General features: G+C 41.6%; 3 protein-coding genes across 4 annotated transcripts in view; 1 reads left to right on the top strand and 2 right to left on the bottom strand.

Annotated features, from left to right (window-relative positions):
* The window catches only part of rab11fip4a (RAB11 family interacting protein 4 (class II) a), a 24,139-nt gene extending 21,518 nt beyond the window's left edge, over positions 1-2,621 (bottom strand). Inside the window, exon 1 of the mRNA XM_035654291.1 lies at positions 2,108-2,621. Coding sequence (XP_035510184.1) covers positions 2,108-2,260 — 153 coding nt within the window. The 5' untranslated portion in view covers positions 2,261-2,621. The remainder of the gene's footprint in view (positions 1-2,107) is intronic.
* A 310-nt stretch (positions 2,622-2,931) lies between these two features.
* coil (coilin p80) lies at positions 2,932-8,950 on the bottom strand. Of its 2 annotated transcripts, XR_004796499.1 has the most exons (8): positions 8,640-8,950; positions 6,624-7,638; positions 6,425-6,514; positions 5,560-5,607; positions 5,373-5,442; positions 4,914-5,002; positions 3,345-3,748; positions 2,932-3,055 (listed from the first exon to the last, which is right to left on the bottom strand). XR_004796499.1 is itself a non-coding variant. In XM_035655601.1 (7 exons), exons 1-7 carry the CDS (start codon positions 8,888-8,890, stop codon positions 3,701-3,703), a joined length of 1,611 nt encoding a protein of 536 aa, XP_035511494.1. In that variant the 5' UTR covers positions 8,891-8,950; the 3' UTR covers positions 3,277-3,700. The 2 variants fall into 2 exon arrangements, 1 of the variants encoding a protein (XP_035511494.1); XM_035655601.1 differs by lacking the exon at positions 2,932-3,055 and having other exon boundaries at positions 3,277-3,748.
* Positions 8,951-10,288: 1,338 nt separating this feature from the next.
* scpep1 (serine carboxypeptidase 1) overlaps positions 10,289-13,139 on the top strand; it is a 7,514-nt gene continuing 4,663 nt past the window's right edge. The window contains exons 1-2 of the mRNA XM_035655343.1: positions 10,289-10,436; positions 10,709-10,848. Coding sequence (XP_035511236.1) covers positions 10,379-10,436; positions 10,709-10,848 — 198 coding nt within the window. The 5' untranslated portion in view covers positions 10,289-10,378. The remainder of the gene's footprint in view (positions 10,437-10,708; positions 10,849-13,139) is intronic.

Raw genomic sequence — 13,139 nt, 5'->3', positions numbered from 1 at the left:
AAAAAGAGTGGTGCGTGACCTCGCGCGAGCGGGCCAAAATCCTGGTGCGCCAGCGAGATCCATGTCACAGTGTCGTGCGACAGGTCGTAAACGGCGAGCATACTGAGGCCTTTACACACCTGGAGTCCCTTTGGAGCTAAACTGCGCACTGAACATCTGTTCAATATGAACCCTTTCCCAACTGCGTGCTTAATGACACTATAATGACCCCAGGTTCAGTACCACAGTGGGATTTGTGCTGCTGCTGCTGCAGAAGCTCACAGAATGATGTGAATTCAATCAAAGGTAAGCAGAGCAACATGGAAATATAGCAAGGTAGATTTGCTTGCTGCACCTGCATGAGTGGCACTGATATGAACACGGAGCACTGCACATCCTGTAGACAGACATTTAAAGGTCCCCAAACAGGGGGTGGGAGCCCCACAAAGGGGCTGCCAGATAAATCGAAGGGTGTCATAAGATGACGACTCAGGTAAGAAAAACTAATTCTGCTACACTGTTTCTTTGGAGAAATACTGAGTAGTCAGAAAGTGGCTTTTACCTCCTAGGGCCTCTAAAGGGAAAAATCACTTTTGGACTAAACTGTTCATAAATTACAAACGTGCAACTTGGAACAACAGGATACTGCTTCACAAGCAATATAATGTTGGCAATTACTGCCCTAAGTGAAGAAGTCCTAGGGCTACACAGGTGTCAGCAGGGTTCGTTTCTTCCAGTATTATATTGCTGCAGTGGCTCAGAAATCTGAAGTCTCTTCACCTCATTGCATGTGATCTGATCTAACTGTAACGCGCCAACTACAACTCTGCTTAATGCCTCCCTGTTGGTCTACAAACGTACCAACCGCAGCGCTTCACTTCCTGTTTCGTTTCTGTGAGATTTTCACTAACTTTATCTCAATATTGATATCATGACATAGTATATTTTCTGGAAAATCCATTAAGGGACTGTTTATTGGTGATATAACCAGACAGGAATGTTTGTTTGCAGTTAATCGAGCGAATGAAATACCTGACAAACTAGAATACTACACAAATCAAATATTGCCATTAAAATGTCCAGTGTGTAACATTTAAGAAGACCAGAAATGGAATATAATATTCCTAGGTATGTTTTCATTAGTGTGTAATCACCTGAACATAAGAATTGTTGTGTTTTCGTTACCTAAGAATGAGATGTTTTTATCTACAGAGGGAGTGGGTCCTCTTCTACGGAGTCCGCCATTTTGAACTGCCATGTTTCTACAGTAGCGGCTCTAAATGGGGCCTTTTGTGTGTATTCTGCCATTTTTGCCTCCACCCTAGTTTCTCCTTCACACTTCACAGCTCCTTCTCATTCCCAGGTTGTCAAACACTGATATGAACAGTGTCTAGTTGGTTGCAATCTGCCACTACACCTTTAAAACTCACTAAATCCTTCACACTGGCCCTTTCATAAAAAAAGCCATCTAAAACAACATGTTACTGGTTAAGATAAACTGGTGCATTAGATTCTAAGATGCATGGAATAATGGAAGTATACATTTTTATTTATGTTGATATATGCATCATACATCAGCCAAAATATTTATAAAATAAAATAACCACTACTTTAATCCATTTAACCATCAGTACAAGCCACACTTATGTTTTTATAATATCAATAGAGGAAATTAGTATCTAGTTACTTTTCCAAAACTAAATAATTTTTACAGTTAAGCTCGTTGGTCATCTGTTAACCTCCATACTTCATCTGGCTGGTTCATGTGTTAGTAAGCTGGAAAGTATTTTAATAACAAGGAGAACAGTAATGCTTCTGACACATTAAGAGAGAGACAACCATGAGAGGTGGGTTCCTGTCCCCTGTGTTATCTGTCATACAGCAGCACACCAGTGCTACCGGCTCATGTCCCGGGAATGAGTCGCTAAATGCTAAAAGCACCTCCAGCACACCTGTGACATTTAAAACGTAGGACAGGTTGTCTGTCGCCGTCAGGAGCTCTCTATCAGCCGCCACTTGTTACTAAATCTCCTTTGAGCGACCACGACTTGTTACATACACAAAAATACAAAATGTAAAGGAGCTAATGTGTGTCTATAGGTGACATTCCCGCCCCACAGCCTCTCACCTCGTCTCCCTGACCGAACTGAAGACCGAGGTCCACCAAGTGCTCCACCCGGATGAAGCCGTCAGCATCCTCGTCACACACGTCGAAAACCTCCTTGAGCCTCCTCAGAAACAGCAAGAGCTGCTCTTGGTCGGGGAAAACATGTCCTTCCATTGTAGAGCTGGCTCCGTCGGCGGGAGATGTTTTTTTTTTTTCACAAACGAACTGACTGTTAAAGAATCGCGTTGATGGTCGCCATCGTCGTTCCCGTCCTCCTCAGCTCCGCCGGACCGACTGGCGCTGCTGCCGCTGCTGTGACATCAGCGCAGCGCTCGTTCAAGAGGCGCGAGTTACGGAAAAGGGCGATGATTTACGAGTTGGGCACGAGGCACTGCGTCACAAGCCAGCTGCTAATTAATAATCCAGGTGTGTTACCACCCGCCCCTTGCTGCCTCCATGACCTAAAATGCCCTTTGAGAGGCTCGTTGAAGCTCTCTCTCCACTCCAGCTCCACTGAAAACCGTGTCATTAAATAAACGTGTCAAATTGTATGGAAGCCGATTTCTGCCCAAATAAAATAGATTAAGTGCTAGGAATGACAGCAATAAAAATACTTCTGGTAGGTTATAAGATAAAGATATGACTTAAAATGATAGTAGGTAACTTCTGAGAAAGAAAATTATTTATATAAATAAAAAGTTTTCATATGAGCAATAAAACATTTTTAAAAAGGCCACCATATAATCTCATACATGATTAGAAGGTGAGTGGTATTCAGTTTGTTGCAATCTGCAACTTTACCGCTGAATGCCACTAAACCCTAGACACCGATCCTTTCAGTATCCTCTCTACACTAACATTTAACAATATCCCATAAATGTTACTGTATCATTCCCTGCAAGTGTAAAACTCTAATGTATGTTTATTTCTTGTAAACTGTAGATGAGTAATGCATGGTATACAATTGACCTCATCATTTTGACTCACTATCTCAAACTTAGTGTCAGTTTTGACTCATAAAAGTTAAAAATGTAACTTACCTAGGAATTAAAATATATAACTACTATCTACTATAACTAATTTCAATTTCTTGCATTCTTAGTATTTCAACCATTTGTTTCTTTTCCTGACAGAAATGGGCTTCCATACAATATAACATTTCCACATTGGAATAATACAGACATCCACCCTATAGATTCAGTGTTTTATTAGAAAAACTGTTTATACAAGGCTGATATCCACAGTCACATTACTGTACAAAACATAAAACCATTATGTCCCAGTTCTGGAAACTGGAATCATTCATTTCACTTTCATATTAAAAAACAGCATTTCATATCTAACCAAATTTAAATTGAAACAATTCTAACATTTTTCAATATTGACACATGTACTCTGCTATGCAGGGGTTCTTCTGTGCAAAGAGATGACTTACTTAGAAGCAGAGAGGAGAATATAATCCATCATAATCATATCCCTTAGCTGTCATATGCAATATAAAGACTCACAGTTTAACGCTGGAGCACAATTCAAAGGATCCTGAAATAAAATAGAGAATAGGGAAATCCATCTTGTCAAACAGGGGGCATGTTCAAAGTCCCTGTTTGAACAAATTTAAATGATCAGCCGTGGTTCCAGCAGGGATTCCCACCGTTCTGTCACCTGTGGCAGGAAAGTGAAGATGTTACCTCAACTGTGATTAGATTAAAACCGGGTCAGTATGGATATTACAGGAAACCGTACCACAAACAGCACCCAAATGACAACAACTGCTACTTTCTGCATATGCGGCCGTTTTTGTCCCCTATTTTCTCCTGTTGGGATGAGTAATTGAAAAGAGGGGATCACTGGGTGAATGTGCTCACTATAAGTAGAGTGAAGGGGGCTAAAACCTGGGCTCAAAGACAAAACAAAGGCTTTGGCTTTAACTGCTTCTGCTGACTGCCAGCGTCACTGTAAGGGTTATCTACTGCCAATCGTACAGACAGGGACCCAAACAATTCAGCCTCAGTTATTGTTTAATAATCTTTAATAATCTTTAATAGTCTTTAATAGTTTACTTGTACGTATGATGATGAAAGCGAATGAGTTGTTTTTGTTGGTGTGAGTGGTCTAATTTTGTTTTAATTTAAGGGTGTGTCCAGTTACCATGTAGTTTGTGGAATCATCATTTACTTTTCATACCTCGGGCTGGGTGAGTACTCGATTCTGATTGGCGCTGCCGAGGGGTGTCCATTGATTTCCTGATTTTAGGACACAGTAAGGTTAGTTCCAGTGAAGCTGTCTGTTCCCCATTCTAAATTAATGCACTGCAAAATCTGAATCTGCAGATCTTGATAATGATTTGGGGACAGCAACATGGGTGGAGGCTAGCTCGTCTTGCTGTGAGACATACTGTCAAACTATGTTTACCCTTATCGTATCTAAGGTTGATCGAGCCTCTCGTCAATGAGTAGATGCATGCTTCTTGCATGGTGATACATACAAAGTAAATAGATCCTACGTAAAACTGCTCACAACAAGGTCTGTGTATTAAGTATTAAGTAACCGGGTCATGATTTCTGGAAAGACACATTGCTGCTTTTGAGGTGAAGTGTCCCTTTGTATATTTGATCTTTGGACAGAGTCCGGCTAGGTGTTTCCCCCTGCTTTTAGTCTTAATGCTAAGCTAGGCTAACCACATCCATACTTTAAGGACCAGTGTGTAGGATTTAGTGGCATCTAGAAGTGAAGTTGCAGATTGCATCTCAACTACGCCTTTAACAAGTGCCATTTATGAGATTATTAATAATATAGTAGCTACAGTACTGCGTATGCTAAGGCTTACCCGAGAGCTTCTGGACACGGCATACTCCACTCTCTCGGAGCCATCCGGGTTCTGATAGACCAAGTCAAACTTGCCAGGCTCTACAGGAGCTGAGGGAGAAGCAGCAGGTTAAGGGTGATTGCAAATGTGTGGAACATATTTTCAAATACTGTAAAATCTGCTCTGTTCCTTTTGAGAAAATCACATTTAAAACATCATTTCTGCTCAGAAAGTGTCAAATTGCCTGACTTCCCACGTGTGGAATTCCTGTCTCCTTAACCTATAATAACCATAATACTGTATATATCCATGTAGTCTAACAATGTTATTTCATGATTTCCACCACCTTTTTGCTGGATGCTGAGCTTCCATCAAAGATTTGGAAGAAAACCAACCTTTTGCATCTTGCTATATCATCTATGAACCAGGTATTTTAAAATCGGATTCACATATATGTGTCAGTGATGAAATGGTCCTTACCTTGAAAGGCATTATGCACCTCCAGCTCAATCTGTTTGGTTGTGGGGTCAAAGCTCACAATCTTTCCCTCCTAAAACGTACAGCAACATGGTTGGTCAGTAGTGCGCGATTCCAGTATAAATGAATGTATATATAGTCAAAGCTGTGGTCGACATTAGATTACTGCAGCAGAAATGATTACACTCACCTTATATTCTGATACCTCTGGTGTATAGTTCTCAGTTAGCTCCAGCAACTGTCAACACACACACACACAAACACATACACACAAAGTTCAGTCTCTTACTTTTGCAAAGCATTGTGCTCTGAATGATTGAACACTACTGATTTTGCTTTATTGGTGGCAGATATATGAATGATAATATAGATTAATAACAACAATCATAAATATAGCTGATTACTGCCTGTGAAATAATTACCTTGGATGTAAAAAGAATAATTCCCCTTAAAACAGCATTAAAAGCTGTAATTAGGGCCTTAAAATCGGTTCACATCAGAAAGTGGCACAGTCATCTGCATGTCTTCATACATTATTTGTCCCTTGAAACATGGAAGCATGGGGACTACTAGCTGGCCAAGCTGGTAAACTATTGTAGCTGGCGAGCTGGATGCTAACACGCTAGCCACCCGGGAACATGCTAGTGCTAGTCAGTCACAACAGCTCTCTGGGCTTCTGTCTATTTCCTCTGCACTGCACCATTAACTCTCTGTTCTCAGGACATAATATCAACATCAAATAGTTATTCAAGAGGGGGAGCTAGCGATGCTATGTGTTAGCTTGCTAATGGGACATTAAGCTAACACGCTTAGTGTTGAAAATTTTTTTGCATACATGTCTGGAGAAGATCTTTAAACTACTACAGTATGTATGATAAGCAGGCTCCTGTGTCTGTGTCTCAGTTATATATTAAGGGTGTTGCTCACTTCCTTACACATCTTTATGATTGAATGGAGCTTCTCCAGGACTCTTTGTGAGAAACAGAGTGGATCAATGAGCGGATTTCACTAACAGAGCAGACACACTGGAGCTAATGAGACTAGACTAAGCTTACCTTGAAGGCAATCTTCTGCCCCACCTGTGGAGGGGCAGCTAGCAGGGGCATAGAGCTGTAGTCCTGTTTGGGAGCACTTTCTGCTCCGTTCTGCACACAGAGACACACACCAGAGAGTATTAATGCCTTTTCATCCACAGTATTTCATAACGGACGCATAACACAATGACCATGTTTACAGTGACACATGCAGACAGACCTGGAGGACCACTGACATGTTGGTTATTGAATCAGTCTGGTAGGACGGCTCCATGGCTCCATTATAGCTGAACTCAAAGCTGCCATTGTGCCCTCTGGCGCCCCCTCTACCGTCGCCCCTTCCCCTCTCTCCAGGGCCACCACGAATGGGTTGTGCCCGGCCTCGGCCTCTCCAAGACGACTGACTACTACCCCTGCCCAGCTGCTGCATCGGCCGCCGGATGACCAGCTCGATCTCCTCCTCGCTGCTTGAGGTACAAGGCTCCGCCGGTTTGCCACGAGGAGGCGCCGTTGCGCTCGCAGCCTGTTTCTGTGCACAGTTTGTGGACTGCAGGGCGGGAGGAGCCTGCTGACATTTTGAGTTTTCACTTATTCTCCCTTTAGGGGTTGTGGAGGTTAACGCTTTGCTTTTTGGCGGGCTTTTCACACGGGTGGCTTCATCGGAGGAAGAGTCGGTTGCTGAGGAGGAGGACGAAGGAGGGTGAGGTTTTTTCTGGGTGGGTTTGGCAACCGGAAGTGTCTTGGAAGCAGCAGGGGTGGTGGTGGAGGGGGTTTTGGGTGCAGGTTTTTGGGCTGGGGTTTTTTTTGGAGCTTCATCCTCTTCGCTGCTGCTGCTACTGGAATCTGAAGAGGAGACATTCGGTGTTTTTGCTGGGGGCTTCTTGGTGCTTTTCACCGGCTGCTCTACCTTAGCTGGGCTTTTTTTGGTAGAGGCAGCTGGTTTGGCGGTGACAGTAGGGCCATTTTCCTCTGCCTTCTTTTTTTTCTTCTTCTCTTTGCGCTTTCCTTGTGACTTCTTTTTCTTCTCATCACCTGAAGCCTGTTTGGCATCCCTCTCCAGGCTCTCCTCGCTCCCTTGTTTTTTTTTCCTCTTTTTTTTCTTCCATTCTACGCTCGCTCCATTTTCTCCTGGCCCGTCCTCCCCTGCCGGTCTCTGTCTCTTCCTGCAGTTTTCGCTTGCTGTATCTGGACGGCTGCTGTGTCCGTTCACCTGAGACAGACAGTCCACCTTCACCCTGGCAAGTTAAAAATGAAGATAGATGAACAACTCTGGAGCATCTGGAAACACACATTTAAAGGAAGAGTCGAGCATTTTCAGAAATATACTTATTTGTCACGTTGCCCAGAGGCAGCTTTAAGTCACACTACAGCTAACTACAAACATGAAAACTCCATTTACTGATGAAGGAAAAGAAGTTAAAGCCCTCCAGGGTTGTGCATGTACTCTCAAAGTTCCCATTAAGTACAGTGAACACATCAGTACTTCTGTACATGGCAGTTCGGGTTAAGGGAAAACAAGCAGAGGTGCCATTTCAAACAGCAAAGACCACATATTCAGAGTCTGTTTAATGACTTTTTGGTGTCAAAGAGCCCCAAATTGATATAAATTAGGGCGTGGACCCGTATTTGGTAAGATCAGGATTTTCAGGAATCCCTGTCTGCTTGTGGCAGCAATGACAAGAAAACTGAACACTGAAAAAAAATAAGCCCATTAATTATATATGATTGTTAGAAAACAACAACAACACATAAATACAGACAGAACTGTATCAAAGTTTCCCTAAAGAGCATCAGGAAAAATCATCTGTAATCACAGGGAATAATCTGATCGTCCAACTGTTGTTACTGTACACTTTATCATTTGATTTGTACTGTTATTGTTATTCATTGAATAGAATGGGAAATATCTATACAATATGTCACTCAGTCACTGATAGAAAGGGGGTCCCTGAAGGAAAAAGGTTGGGAACCACAGCTCTAGGTCATAATACATGAGCTCATGTTATAATTTAGAGGTTTTCTGAGACAACAAACCAGGGGCTTTGTCTTTATCTTTAGTTTGAAGGATGAGGAGGACAGAGACTCACTGAACTCCATGCTCGTTTTATCCGGGGCCCCTAAAACCCTCAACCCCCCGCTAGAGCTGACCTGAGAGCTGCTACCCATTAAAACCCTCAGTGCAGCGCGCGCAGGTGGCAGGGTACGACAACTAGCAAAAAAAAAAGAGCACGCGCACCTGACGCTGTCGTTATCCCGCACCACGAGCACGCTCTCGGTGTGCGGCAGGTAGCAGTCCTCTACGAACAGCTGGAGGATGCTCCTGCGGCTGAACGCAAACTTGTCTCTGATGACGCTCTCCAGGTCCCCCACCACGCGGCACCTGTTCAGGTCCACGAGCAGCCAGCACATGCGGCAGTCCGCCACAGCCGGCGGCGGGTAGTCAAAGTGTAAGCGCACGCGGATAAAGTTGGTACTGTGAGCAGCCATGACGGCTACCTCCACTCCGGAGCGCGAGCCAATACACACAGCTCGTGTTCCGCCGGCAACAGGAGAAGTACTTCCGATCGGGGTTTTCAGAATAAGAGCGTAGAACTCTTACATTGTGGGGAAAGTCTGTGGAGAATCTGAGCTAATGGCACTTCATTAGGATCTTAAACACCAACTTAATGGCTTTTTTGTTTTTTCAATTCTAAAAGTCGTTTTTGTCTTTAACTAATCTTTTTTTGGGGGGGAAATAATAATGGTTTTTATAACTTTTTAAAAAATCTATATTTAAATGTAGCCCATTTTGTCCTTTCTGGCTTTTATTTTCAAGGGCCAACGTTTAAGCGGAAGTCTAGGTCATTAGTGATTTGGGCCAACTCTTTTACAACACTGCCCTCTGTTGGCGTGGAGGCTGTTATTACAAGCTAATACAGATGTGAATCTCCACAGAGCCAGCTTCTTCTCTCGGACAGATTGGGGGAAAGAAGGAGCAAAGACTAATACAACAGCATGTTGACTGCAATGATTTAGGCAAATAGTAATTCATTAGAATGACTTCAATAGTTAAAATGTCCTTGTAGCCAGCTTGAGGGGAAATTCTACTGTCAAGTTAGAGCCGGCACCAACAAAAAATATAATATAATATAATATAATATAATATAATATAAGGTAAACAAGCAGGGCTTTCCCCCTCTCCCTTAAAATGATGGTTTATAAAATATTTATTAAAATAAGAGGAAATGAAGCAGCTGAACTGGAAGATTTTTTACTTTGATTTGTTGTTTTGTTATATGCACTGTATCTTCTGTATATTTGTGTTAAGGTCCCCCTTGAAAACGAGATGGTTCATCTCAAGGGGCTTATCCTTGCAATAAAAATGCCTCTTACTTTGGTAACAAAATTAGAACCCAAATATGGTGACACGTGATGATGAATTCCCATCACTAGGGATAATAGGTGCTCAATAGCTTATATTTGCCCCAGGGACCCCTAGCAGGTTACTCTGGCCATGTATTAGCAAAAAGTTAGTTTAAATCCACACTTTATTTGTTTAAATTCATCTTTTGTATTATATATTTTAGCTGTTTTCTATGGAAGCCCATTTCTGCTAATGTGATGTAAAAAAAAAAAAAAGAAAAAAAAGAAAAGAGGGTAAGTTTTGAGTCTTTCTCATTTTTTTGAATTTGTATCTAAATATTTTTACTTAGTCTATATTCTAAGTAATATATATATATATATTATACTAAGTCTATATTTTGAGAACGTTTCTCATTTTAATCACATAAAGAATCCCTTTTATGGTCACATTGGCGCAAATGGACTTCCATAGGTTTCCCCCTTTCATTACACACTGCAAAGTAAAACGTTGAACAGTGAACTATGGAAAAACAAAACACGACACCGGTCAGCTGACCCCGGGTGCGGTCATGTGATTTCTCACAGCAATAAAGCGCTGCGGATCAGATCCGTCTGTAGACTCACGCTTCAACAATGGGCCGGGTAGCTGCCTCCAGTTTGGTGTTTTTACTCGCCATTATCGTGGATAAAGGTACGAGTTCTGGCTTTTCTATCGTACATTTACACGTTCCTTTAAATCTAATGTTCTTCTGAAGTCAGACATACCGAGCAAGCAAGCACTGGTTTCGTATTATCTCATGCCTTGACTCACTGCAAAGCGAAAGTAAACGCTGATTTATGCTGTTCATTTTAATAGCTTCTTGCGACTATAGTGGTGTATCCCTTCAGTAGAACTGCTCTGGAAGTCACACTGTAACTGAACACTGAAAAAGTTAAAACTGCGGCTGTAATTGAATCCTGCAGGGATCCCCAGTCCCCTGGCAGGGAAAGAAGCCTGGAGCTATGTGGAAGTGAGAGACGGGGCCCATATGTTCTGGTGGCTGTACTATGCTGACAGCCAGTCTGCAGGGTACAAGGACCTGCCCCTGGTCATGTGGCTGCAGGTAGGACACATGCACTTAGACTAATGTTCCAAAGCATCTTTTATTGTCTTGTGTTCCTGAATGTGGTCTTGCCTAACTCCCAGGATGCCCCGTGCGTTAGAGACATCAGTTTGCTGAGACCCAGCCGTATGAGTTGAGGTCTTTCTTGGCAGTGAACCCCATGTCTGCCTGTGTTCTTGTTTAAAGTTGTGTTATTGAACTTAAAGAGAATCCACTGATTTGTTTTGTTTGAGACAATAACCCTGATGTCATCAGGGTTATTGTTGTCAATCTCAGCTTAAACTCAGAGACAACAAATGTATAACAAAGCCTATGTTACTAATCCAAGGCAAGGAGTTTGACAGCCATTGATATTTGGTATAAATGGCAAAATGTATATATTTTTCTCTCATTGGGTTCTGTTGCCTCGATTGATGACAGTTCCTCTTTTTGTCTGAAATACCAAAGTATCGAAGGAAAGATACTAAAGGAAGTGCAATACTAAAATGCAGATTATAGCATGTTTTCAGTCTCTGCAAGGTGATTTTCATATCATTAAAAACAATAAAAGAAATATTTGAAACAGTGACCGCAAAGATTGGAAACTCTATGGCATGCAATAACTGGTTTGTTGGTTAGTCCATTTAAAGATCCCCTCCATACATGTATGACATGTATACAAATAGTCTGCTTGACACAATGTGTGTCTGATTCAAATCTTTTAAAGTCTTATCCTGCTCCTACCTCATTATAAACTCCAGAATCTGTGAATATGCAAATGTTTTTCATTTCTAAAGTTTTGCTGCTGGACACAAGATGTCTCCTCCTTCACTGTAAAGTCCATTCTCAGTGTATGTGCACTGGTGGCTTCAAGTTTCACTTCTACATCACATGTACAAAGTTACCCACTGGAACCCTGTCCAGACACATTAAATACGAGTTACCAATGAGCCAACGGAAAACTTTCCCACTTTCCAGCATGGATTGAAAAAATCCTCCACCAGTTCAGACTGACCCAAACCCAGATTTTCTGACCCCTGGGAGGGTTCAATTAAGGTTGCAACCCTTTTAAACCATTGATATGGTTCCCTGTTCCCCCAAAAATTCTTTGGGGTGACAACAGGAATGGGCTTTGTTTCCAACTTACACAGGTTACTGGGTGAAAAAAAAGGGCCGAAGTTGTGATAGTAAACAGAGTGTCTATTAATTTTTCAACTAGAGGAAAGTTATAATACCCACAAAGTGCTTTTTACCTCCAAAAAACAAACTCCAAATGACCACGCTATTTTTCCCCCAAAAAAGATAGGTCTTCCAAAAATTAAAAACCAATTATTTTTCTAAGGTGATTTTGATTATTCCAGAACACAATCTTCGATGGTTGTCGACCCAGAATTTTATACATTAACCATTAGGATCAATGTTTTACAAGTTTCAAGTACCAATGCTAAGGGTCCTCCCTAAACGCATGTCAAGAATTTTTATTCATAGTTTGTCAGTCTGACACTGGAAAGGATGTTTTCACATATCCAATTTCTGGTTTCTTGAATAGGGAAATAGATTTCTCTGTGAATCAATTGAACATCCTGATTTTAAAGCGGGCGGATCCATTAGGAGTTCAGTTGAAAATGAAATATATTGTACAGCTGTGATGTAGAAAATTCTTGAAGCCACTCATAGTGCATCATTCCACTGAGAATGGACGTTTACAGTGAAAGGCAGGAGACATCTTTTGTGCCAGCAGCAACCACATATTGTGAAACCCTGGAAAAAACATTTGCTTTTAATCATAGAGAGTTCTGGAAAATCTTTAGCTATTTATCAATTGAGTGTAGGGCACGGATAGACTTTAAAAGATTTTGAATCAGACCCACGACAGTTGTGTCAAGCAGACTATTGCTATACATGTCATACATGTATGTGAGGGGATCTGATTAAAAAATCGGATCGAATACGGGAGGAACGAAAAAACCTAGTTGTATTGCACATGCCATAGAGTTTCATCTTTCCCGTCGGTCACGTTCAACTATTTCTTTTTATTTTTGGGTTTAATGATATAGAAAAATCACAACGCTTGGCAGAGACTGAAAACATGCTTACTAATCTGAACATCTTTTTATTTAGTATTGCACTTCCTGGGCCCTCTAGTATCATTAATCCTAAACCATCCAGAGGCTTGTACTTTTGGTATTTCAGACAAAAAAAATCATGGAACTTGCTCATCAATCGAGGCAACAGACCCAATGAGAGATAAAGAACGGGATCCAAATTTTTATATTTTATACATTTCTGCCATTAATTACTTCTCCTCCATT

This window comes from Morone saxatilis, unplaced genomic scaffold, assembly GCF_004916995.1.
Source record: "Morone saxatilis isolate NCDOM2014 unplaced genomic scaffold, NCSU_SB_2.0 Contig14, whole genome shotgun sequence".
NCBI classification, from domain to species: Eukaryota; Metazoa; Chordata; class Actinopteri; family Moronidae; genus Morone; species Morone saxatilis.
Note: the sequence above shows the minus strand (reverse complement) of the source record. Positions and strands in the feature narration are given on the sequence as shown.